Source organism: Trachypithecus francoisi, unplaced genomic scaffold (genome assembly GCF_009764315.1).
Source record: "Trachypithecus francoisi isolate TF-2019V2 unplaced genomic scaffold, Tfra_2.0 Lachesis_group3, whole genome shotgun sequence".
NCBI classification, from domain to species: Eukaryota; Metazoa; Chordata; class Mammalia; order Primates; family Cercopithecidae; genus Trachypithecus; species Trachypithecus francoisi.
In genome coordinates this window covers 83,555,037-83,566,192 of record NW_022681468.1, presented here as the reverse complement: position 1 = coordinate 83,566,192, position 11,156 = coordinate 83,555,037, and the positions used below count along the sequence as shown (strand labels likewise).

General features: G+C 42.7%; 1 protein-coding gene across 1 annotated transcript; it reads right to left on the bottom strand.

The window, feature by feature from the left end:
• Positions 1–266: 266 nt before the first annotated feature.
• Positions 267–1,426, bottom strand: LOC117070001 (olfactory receptor 6J1). The gene is given in 1 exon segment (XM_033188617.1): positions 267–1,426. A coding segment is annotated over 1 exon segment (1,044 nt). The 5' UTR covers positions 1,332–1,426; the 3' UTR covers positions 267–287.
• Between the last annotated feature and the right edge of the window lie 9,730 nt (positions 1,427–11,156).

Sequence of the window (11,156 nt, the reverse complement as noted above, 5' to 3'; positions counted from 1 at the left end):
CTTGTCTCCATTTCTTGTGTCTCTTGTCTCTCTAAATTCCCACCCCCTCCTCCAAGGTCTGTGTTAAGGATCCCACTGGACGGGACAGATAGGACTTAGAGATCATCAAGTCCAGCCCTGTTGCACTTCAGCTGAGAGTACTGAGAGTCAGAATGGCTGGTGACACAGCTGCAGTCATGGATTAAAGTTAAAACCAAGGTCAGAGTTCAAGTCTCTGTCTCCACAGTCAGTCTTTCCACTGTAGACTATAGCTAGCTCACTCTTTCACTAAGGCAGCTCCTCTCTTTCTAACACTGGAGCTTTACACTATACATACATGGTGGAGAAGAGCAAGCCCCTCCTTGGTGGTCTTTGTTGGAGGACAATCTGCTCCTCAGCACTGCCTTCATCCTCTTTTCTAAAACTCCTCAAACCCTGACGCACAAATCCCTGAGGACTCCCTGCACAGCGTCATTCCTCAGAGTATATATAAAGGGATTGAGGAATGGAGTCATCACACTGCTCAGAACTGAAGGGATCTTGTTGATCTCCAGATATTCTTTCTGGGAGGGAGTCACAAAGATACACACAGTGATACCACTAGAAATGATGACTATGGTCAGGTGGGAAGCGCAGGTATTAAAGGCCTTCTTCCTTCCACTTGCAGAAGGAATGTGCACTATTGTCAAGATGATGTACGTAGAGGAATAGGCCGCGAGGACTATGCAGCAGCGGATGACCATGGAAGAAAGCATAAAATCCATCAGCTCGATGGCAGTGGTGTCTGCACAGGCCAGGGCCAGCAAGGGTCCACCGTCACAGAAGAAGTGGTTAATGATGTTCGAGCCACAGAAGGGCAACTGGGAGATGAGGATGGTTGGAAAGAGCACAGACGGGAAGCCTCCCACCCAAGAGAACACAATGGTCTCAATGCAGACAGGAGGTCTCATGATGGTGGTGTACCTCAGAGGGGAGCAGATGGTGGCATAGCGGTCATAGGACATGACCGCCAGCAGGAGGAACTCAACTGTGCCCAAGGAAAAGTACAAATAGCACTGGATGATACATCCGGCAAAGGAGATGGTTTTATCCCCAGATCCTAAGTTGGCCAACACTTTTGGAGAGATGACTGAGGTGAATACGATGTCCAGGATAGAGAGGTTGCACAAGAAAAAGTACATGGGGGTGTGGAGGCGGGAGCAGGACAGCACAGTGAAGATGATGAGCAGGTTCCCCAGAAGAGTCAGCAGGAATGTGGGTAGCAGGAGCACCAGAAACAGCAGCTCCGCCTCCCTGCTCAGGGAAAACCCCAGCAGAACAAACTCAGTCACCGCTGCAGTCCAGTTCCCCATGGGCCTGGTGGGCCTGGTTCAATTCTTCTAACAGAACAAAGGGAGGTAACACTTAGGAGAGTGTTCAGTGTATGAAACCCCATGGTGCTCACTAGAAAAATATGAACATAGAACATGACGACTGCCAGTTAGACATGTCATCCAAGTTTAGCTTGGCTTTCAATTATTTGCCTATCAAAATGGACAAGGTTTTTGAAGATAATAATGTACACTGTTAACAAGGGTGTCCTGAGACCTACACTGTCACAGAGTTCATACGAACTTTCTAAAAGGTAATTTAGCGATGTGTATTGAAAACCTTAAAATTAAGCAAATTCTTAGATTCAGAAATTGTACTTCCATCCTGAGGAAGTAGTCAAGGATATGTTAAAAAGATTTTGTCACAAGAATATTCACCACAGAATTTTTTACAATAATGAAAATTTGGCAACAACTTTAATATCCAGAAATGGGGGATGAAATAAATTATGGTACCTTTAAGAAATAACACATTATGTAGCCATTAAAAATTATATTTTACAGTAACATATAAATGACAAAACATTCAAAACGTATTATTAACTTTTAAAGCATTATTTTAAGCATTATTTAAGTATTTATTATTATTAGGTTTTAAAAGTGTTTTTAAAGCAAGTTATAAACTTGTACTGACATTGTGATGCCATTTTGGGGGAGAGATGTAAATTAGCAAAGATCCTAGAGTAGCCGAGAAGACATTGCTGAAGAAGAAAATCACGGAAGGGGCTCGCGTTGGCAGATATCAAGACTTACAAAATTGGAATGATTAAGGCAAGATGGTATTGGCACAAATATACATAAAAATGACCCATGGAACAACATACAGAGCCAAGAAACAGACCCACACAGATGTGGAGCAGTGATATGTGTCAGAAGTGAAAGAAGCTGGTACTGATGCTTGTCCTCAGGGGAAAAAGTAAAATTGATTTCCAATCTCATGTCAGACACTAACATCCACTCCAGATGGACAAAAAAACTTACGTGTAAAAATCAAAACTTTTAGAAGAAAAACTAGAAGAATGTTGTTTTGGTCCCAGAGTAGAAAAGAATCTACTAAATAAGACCCAAAACAGTGCTAAACAGAAAAGAAAATATTAATAAATTAAGCTACATTAAAATGAAGAATTTCTATTAATTAAAAGATCCTTCAAATAAAGTTAAAGGAACATCACAAACAGGAAGAATATATTTATGCCACAGATAATGGACAAACTTTAGTACTCATGTAATTAATATTTTGATGCATACAAAGCAGTAAGAAATAGATAAGCAATCCAATAGAAAGATGGGCCAAACATGCTACCTGAACTCCATTAAAGAGGAAAGAAACATAGCTAATAAATGTACAAAAAGATGCTTGATCTCATTAGTAATTAGGGAAATACAAATTAAGACACTAGCAAGATAAAATTTTATATCCACTATATTGTCAAGAAGCAAAAATATGACAATAACAAGTGTTGATGAGGATGTAGAGCCTTAAAAAGTTTTCACTGCTAGTGGGAGTGTAAATTTATATAATTGCTTTGGAAAATAATTTGTCATGACCTTGTAAAGATGAACATTCACATACTCTGTGACCCAATAATTCTACTCCTAGGTAGAGAAACTTGCACGTATGCCCCAGGAGACAAACAAGAATATGTATAGAGAAGGGGGAGAGGGGGAGGGAGGGAAAGAGAGAGGGAAGGAGGGAGGGAGGGAAGGAAGGAAGGAAGAAAGGGAGGGAGGGAGGGACGGAGGGAAAGGAGAAAGGAAGGGAACGGAATGGAAGGGAAGGAAAGGAAAGGTGGGAGGGAGGAAGGAAGGAGGGAAAGAGAGAGATAGAAAGAAAGAAAAGAAAGAGACAGAGAGAAAGAAAGAAAAAGAAAGAAAGAAAAAGAAAGAAAGAAAAGAAAGAAAGAAAGAAAGAATTATCCTAAAATTTTATGTATATATATATATATATGTAATTGGTTGGAGATATATATATGGTTGGATTGAAAATGTATATTAGCAAACACATATTGAGTGCCAACTATTTTGGGGGGCCTGTTATTGATGAAAGTTTGTAGAGGTGGTAAAAAATTGCCTGCCCTCACACAGCCTTCAGTCTAAAAGAGATGTGAAGAAACCTGATTTCAGGGAAATCACAGAAACAGAGGAAAAATTAAGGCATGGCAAAGTTTTTTCATGGCTATTTGTCCTGGGCCATTAGTCTGGAAAGCAAACCAACTACCAGGAAAACTGATAGATTCCAGGGACAAGGTCAAATAGGGCTTCGATATCTAGGAGGGACTCTGGATAGTAGAGGCCACGTAATTACCAGTGACTAAGAAGAATATGGACTGGACTTGGAAAAACAAAAATAATCTAGTAAAGGAAGAGGACTGCAGAAATCCTGAGGACTGAGTTGACCTCTGCCTATCTAAGCTGAGTCAGAATATCAGCCACTCCTGCATAGAACCTGTCCTCATGAGCTGCCCTACCTTCCTGTAGCCTTAGCACATGGACAGTCTCTCCACACAACTCACCACATTTGCATTGCCAAGGATCTTTTCTTTTTTAACAGCTTTACTGAGATATAATTCAAGTACCATATATTCCACCCATTTAAAGTATACAATTCAATAGATTTTAGTGTATTCACAAACCTGTGTGTCCAACACCACAATCAACTTAAGAATATATATATTTATTTTTTTGAGATAGAGTCTCACTCTGTCACCCAGGCTGGAGTGCAGTGGCATGATCTCAGTTCACTGCAACCTCCACCAGCCGGGTTCAAGCGATTCTCCTGCCTCAGCCTCCTGAGTAGCTTGGATTACAGGTGCCTGCCACCACACCCGGCTAATTTTTATATTTTTAGTAGAGACAGGGTTTCACCATATTAGTCAGGCTGACCTCATGATCTGCCCACCTTGATCTCCCAAAGTGCTGGGATTACAGGCATGAGCCACCGCACCCAGCAGATTTAAGGATATTTTAATGATCCCTCCTCCATTCCCTGGAAACTGTTTTTCTACTTTCTGACTATGGACTTGCCCATTCTGGACATTTCATATAAATGAATCATACCATATGTGTGTCTAGCTTCTTTCACTTACTGTAATATTTTCTTTATTTTTATTTTGAAGTTTTTTTTAGATACAGTGTCCTGCTCTGTCCGTGAGGCTGGAGTGCAGCGGCATGATGACAGCTCACTGTAGCCCCAAACTCCTGGGCTCAAGCGATCCTCCTGCCTTAGCCCCCAAGTAGCTAGGACTACAGGTGCACACCACCACACCTGGCTAATTTTTTTTTTTTTTGAGATGTAGTTTCACTCTTGTCACCCAGGCTGGAGTGCAATGACGCAATCTCTGGTCACTGCAACCTCTGCCTCCCGAATTCAAGCAATTCTCCAGCCTTGGCCTCCCAAGTAACTAGGATTACAGGCATCTGCCACCACACCCAGCAAATTTTTGTATTTTCAGTGGAGACAGGGTTTCACCACGTTGGTCTTGAACTCCTGACCTCAGGTGATCCATCTACCTTGGCCTCCCAAAGTGCTGGGATTACAGGTGTGAGCCACCACGCCAGGTCTAACTTTTTTTTTTAATTAGAAAATAATTTTACTTTTTTTATTTTTTGAGACAGGGTCTCACTCTGTCACCCAGGCTAGAGTGCAGTGGTGCAATCATAACTCACTACAACCTCGGCCTCCTAGGCTCAAGTGATCCTCCTATCTCAGGCTCCCAAGTACCTGGGACTACAGGCACACGTCACCATGCCCAGACAATTTTTGTATTTTTTATAGTGATAGGGGTTTTGCCAAGTTGCCCAGGCTGGTCTCAAACTCCTGGGCTCAAGCTATCTTCCTGTCTCAGCATCTCAAAGTGCTGAGATTACAGGTATGAGCCACTTACTGTAATATTTTTTAAGGTTCATCTACGTTGTAGCATGGATCATTGCCAAGGATCTTAAAGAATCAGTGTAACAGGAGGAAAGGCCACAGCCCCAAGAAGAAGCCCTGACCCCTGGCTGGCATGGCAGACACACACACATACAGAGAGAGACAGAGAGAGAGAGAGGAGAGAGAGAGAGAGAGAGAGAGAGAGAGAGAGCAATTACTAAATGTAGATATATGCAGAGTCTGTAAAATCTAGAATAGTATGGAAGATGAATTTGGACTTGGTCACCAAATGTGGAAATGGTAAGATAAGGGATCAAGACTTAATTCATTTAACTCTCAAAATACATCTTTGCATAAGGTGCCACTGCACCCACTGGAAAATCATTTCTTCACATCAGAAATATCAAGAAGCTTACTGAAGGCAAAGATACACACCTTAGATTGTAACAAGAACTGCTGCTCCCAGCCAGCCCCCAAATGCCAAATGGTTGGTCTGCACTCACCTCGGCTGGGGTCGCCTTGTACCACCTCCACGGCTCAGTCTGTTCACCCTGGCTTTGCTGCCACCTAGGATCTTCCACAGTAATTATCTTGACCAAAAAGCCACAGTGCATTCCACATGAGAGCAGCAGTGTTTGACAGGTGAAATGAGCCTTTCCCAACTCATGTGGATTGTTGCCCTAGCTGTGACCTCTTGCCCGACGAGCATGCACTCGTGTTGCAGACAGTTGGAAGGTAGCTGTTGGATGTTTTACACTGCTGAGGAAGTTACAAGGTATGGCATCCATTCCAGCATGGAGAGGTCTACAAATCCTCTGGCCCTAATCCTGAGTGTGTGAGGAAGTCACCTTGGGTTAAGCATTGACCAGCTGCACCTTCCAGACTGTCTACACAATCTGATCCAGTTGGGGAGAGAAAAGGAGCACTCTCCACTAAGCTCCTGGATGGTGCTTGGTTCCCTCTCCTGCTACCATCTTTCCTGCACCCTCTCCAGTCTTCTGTTCAGTCCAATCTTCTGGTTGCTTCTTGATTCTAGAGAAAATGGGAAAAGAAACACTGTGTTACCTGATGGACAAAAACCATCAACCTGCTTCTTCCTCTGTCCTCTCAACCCAACATGCACTACAACTACCACCATCCCCATCATATTTTTTTCAGACACTGGCAGACCAAGCATCCCAAGAACTAAACTTCCTCTAGGGTTACTGCAGGATAGTCACATCCTGCTGAGGGGTAGTTGGTGCATAGAGAAAACTCTGGACTTGAAGCCAAGAGTCTGGGTTCAAGTCCCACCTGTGCCTTTTACCATTCTTGAGACTGGAAAAATTGCCTCCCTTTTCATATTATCTGCACATGAATCCTCATGTGACAAGCAGTGGTAATGCTCTTTTCCTCATCTTTCTCACAACCTGGTTGAGACACACAAAATGGAAAGTAAAATAATTCATATGATGGATCATTGCCAAGGATCGTGAAGAACCAATGTATAATTCATATGATGTGTGAAATCATAAAACACCGTATCAGGTATTGCTGTTATTTTCTAGAACCTCTCCTATTCTGTAATAGTGGAAAAGAACAAACCTTATCTTCCCTGTCCCTGCTGAGATATTGATCATCCCACCCTAGAGGGAAGAATGCTGTCCCTTCTGGCTCTGGAACACATCTCATCAGGCCCATGCTTCTGCCTTAATCAACTACTCTCTCCTTGGACAGCATATCTGGTTGGCTACAAAGTGTGAAGACAAAGGGAAGATGCTTCTCTACACGGGAATTTCGGTTGCCCAGGATTCCTGGAAATGAAGAAACTACTTCCTATCCTCTCCCATCTGCACTCTACAGAGGAGTCAGTAAGCTGGAAGGGTCAGCAGGAGGATTGAGAAATACTCACATTTGCCTAAATAAGGTAGAGGGGGCTGGCCCCCAGCATATCCTGCCCACATAGCTGCCCTGGGCTTCCGTGCTGGGCGCTGAGGCTTGCGTTGCTGCAAACAGACTCTGCACTGTCAGGGCTGAAAGGGGCGTACTCTAGAAGGGTCCCATGTTTGGACCCCACTTGGGCGGGATGGGGTGGGATTGGCTCAGGTGAGAGCATGCACTTTCTGAGAAGGATCCAAACATGGGACAATCCTCAGGGGCATGTTACAAAGCTGTCCCTGCACACCAGGCCTGAGTCTGATGCCCCTGAGGCCCACTTAGGAAAGGATGCAAACCCAAACATCTACACTAACAAGAACTGAGAGCAGAATACTAGCCAAGATCAACGCCCCAGGCCTATCTCAGCCTCACAGTGTACAGTCCTCCACCCACCCGCTCTCCAGCCCCGCTGTGACAGTTCCATCCACCCCTACCACTCCATTTACCCAGGACCCTCCTCTTCAACATCCTAATACACTGTGATCAATATGCCACAGCTTCAGTAACCTTGCACTATGTAAAAGAAAAGGCCCCACACTGCATAGTCTGGCACTCAAGACCTTCTAACCCGTTTCCCCTGAATTACCTCCCAGCCTCAGCTCCCATCTTACACAGCACCTGCGCACCTTTTACTTCAGTTGAGCCACTCTATTCACTGTGCCCCACGATGGCCCTCACTTTCTTACTTCACACTCAGGCCCCAAGTGTCTTACCATTGAAACCATCTTCTCCACCGCCTAGTCTCTAGGCCCTACTCTTGTCCCTTTTCCTCAAGTCTAAGCTGGGTTCTCCCTCTTTAGATATCCTTTTCTTGCACTTGGAATCAGGAATCCACAGTGTAGAACTGGAATGTTTTTAACCTTTTTTAATTTAAAGATAACACATGTATAGAAAAGTATACAAATCATAAGCTTAATGAATTCTCAATAAAGTGAACACACTCATGTAACCATCACCCTGGTGAAGAAAGAGAATGGTACTAGCACCCCAGAAATCCTTTTCAACCTCCCTCCCCACATTCCAGTGGTAACCATTATCCTAATTTCTAACACCATGGATTAGTTTTTGACTGTTTTGGCAATTCATATAAATGAAATCATCTAATAGGTCTTGTTTTGTGTCTGACATATTTTGCTCAAGCTTATAGTTTTGAAATTCAATCATGCGGTGGTGTGTGACTCATTTTTATTGCCATGTGTTTCATCATTTCATTTGTGGTTATTTAGCCTCTGGGCAGATTTTTAAGTTCCTTGGGAACAGGGATTTTTTCCATAAAATTATTTTGGAATCCCCATAATGCCTAAACTGGAAAAGCAAAAGTTGCTCAGTATATATGAATTTTAGTCCAAAAAGTTTCTAATTTCAATCTCACATCATATACCCCCATGAATAAGCAATACTATCTAACAATGTCGACATTTCTTTTTCTCACATCTCATACCCAATTCATTAGCAAATCCCATTGGCTCCACCTTTACACATATGTCAAACCCAACCACTTATCACCATCCCCATTACCCTAGTTCAAGTCACAAACATTGTAGAAAAACAGATATTGAAGTAAAAAGAGAGTGTTGCAAAATAGTATACATGGTATTATCCTTTTCTTTTTCTTTTGTTTTCTTTTTTTTTTTTTTTTTTTTTAGATGGAGTTTCGCTCTTGTTGCCCAGGCTGGAGTGCAATGGCATGATTGCGGCTCACTGCAACCTCCACCTCCTGGGTTCAGGCAATTCTCCTGCCTCTGCCTCCTGAGTAGCTGGGATTACAGGCATGTGCCACCACACCTGACTAATTTTGTATTTTTAGTAGAAACGGGGTTTCTCCATCTCTGGAGAACTGATCTTAAACTCCCAACCTCAGGTGACCTGCCCACCTCGGCCTCCCAAAGTGCTGGTATTACAGGTATGAGCCACCGCACCCAGCCTTTCCTTTTTTTGAGACTAAGTGTCGCTCTGTCGCCCAGGCTGGAGTGCTGTGGCACCATCTCAGCTCACTACAACCTCTGCCTCCTAGGGTCAAGTGATTCTCATGCCTCAGCCTCTTGAGTTGCTGGGAGCACAGGCATGGACCACCATGCCCGGTTAATTTTTGTATTTTTAGTAGAGAGGAGGTTTAGCCATGTTGGCCAGGCTGGTCTCAAACTCCTGACCTCAAGTAATCCACCTGCCTCGGCCTTCCGAGGCAGGATTACAGGTGTGAGCCACCACACCCGGCAGATCCCATTTTTTAAAGACACATATTAACGCATAGATAAAAGAATACAAGTATATTAACTAAAATATTAATTGTGGTTATTTCTGCATACTGGGATCTATTCTTTCTTATTTTCATATTATTGTGGTAGATAGGTCAATCATTGTGTTCCCCATCCAGAGCCCTAACTGCAGCGTTCCTACATATGAGTTGGCCACCTATCTGATTGGGTCACAGGTAAGCAAACAGCCCAGGAGAAACTAAGCCAAAGGCCAGGATAAATGTGGCAGATTTCCTCAAGAAATTGAACTAAGAGGTACAGAAACTATGGTAGATACCTGTTGTTTTAAACATTCTTTCTTATTTTCTTCTACTAACCACTACCTCATTCCCTTTTGGGAAGCAGCTCCTTCCCCATTACACAAATCATGTGATTCTAATGAGACTATATAATATCACAATATAAAGCCAAAGTTCAGGAAAGGGAACATGATCTATTATAATATCCATCACCCAGCCACAGTGACTGATCCAAAGAGTGACCATCCAACCCAAGGCAGGCCAGGAATCCCTCCTTTAGAATCCGTATGCTGGAGCAGAGTTAGGAAAAGCTCTCTCCTCTGGGCTCAAAAACTGTGAGGATGTAACCCTGAGCTGCCAGTAGCCATACCCAGCCTCACCCTTCCACTGCTGCACGGAGAGAGCCTTTCTGCTGTCTGGATTCATGAGGACAACATATCTATGGAAATGCAGCTAACAGACAGAGATAGAATTTGGACAGTGTTGGGTATGACTGGATCAGTCATGCCTGAGGCCTGCCAACAATATCCTTTCTGATTTTACAAGCCAAGCCAAAAAATTCTGTTTTTCTTAAGTTCATTTGAATTATGGTCTTCTGCAGTCATAAGAACTCTAACGAACACAGAGACTAATTAATAAGATGCTGGTGTTCTTTTCTGAAAAGTTGTGTAGAGTTGGGCCTGGAGTAGATGCCATAGCAAACCAAAGCGATTCCTAAGCTGAAGTCACAGGAGAGCAAATAAACCATCAGTGATAAGAGAGACCTTGTTTCCAAGAGAAGTGTAAGAGTAGCTTACACTCAGAGACAAGTAATAACTGAGGGAACATGGGCCCACCAGAAAGGGTGGTGGCAGCCTGAGCTGCTGACTTTCTTGTTCCAATCCCTGTGTGCCTTGTTTCTGTTCTTGGATAACCATGAGAGACTGCCTGATTCTTTCTATTCTTTCTACAATCTTTGTATTCTTTCTACAATCTTACACATACACACACACACATACACATACACACGCACACACTCACACACACCACTTTAGTCAACTAGCTTGAGTAAGCCTCTGTTTTTTAAATTCAAAGTATCAATGAGTAAGAAAATAGTGTTTATACATCACATTTCTAATCAGAAAGTTATTTTTAAGATCCAAACAAACTTTTGCTCTACAGAAATGTATTTAACATAAATGATATTTATAAATTTATAGATTAAGGCACAAATTCACCACAAAGGTCAATGACCTTAGGACAATTTCTATACAAGGACAATACTTCCAGAAAGTTTAAGGCTGCCGACCTTATTCTGTTTTAACTCCAGCCACTCCCATGCCTGCTTTCCCTTACTTGAGCACAGTAATGGGTCTGGCAACTGGTTAATTATAATAGGTGACTATTATAAAAAGAATGAATATTATAAAAGAATGAATCTTTTTTAAGCCCAACCAACAATTTTATCATGTACTAGCAACTCTCATGAGGATCACTCATAAGTTGGTTTTTTTTTTTTTAGTACTGGTTCCACTATATAATTATT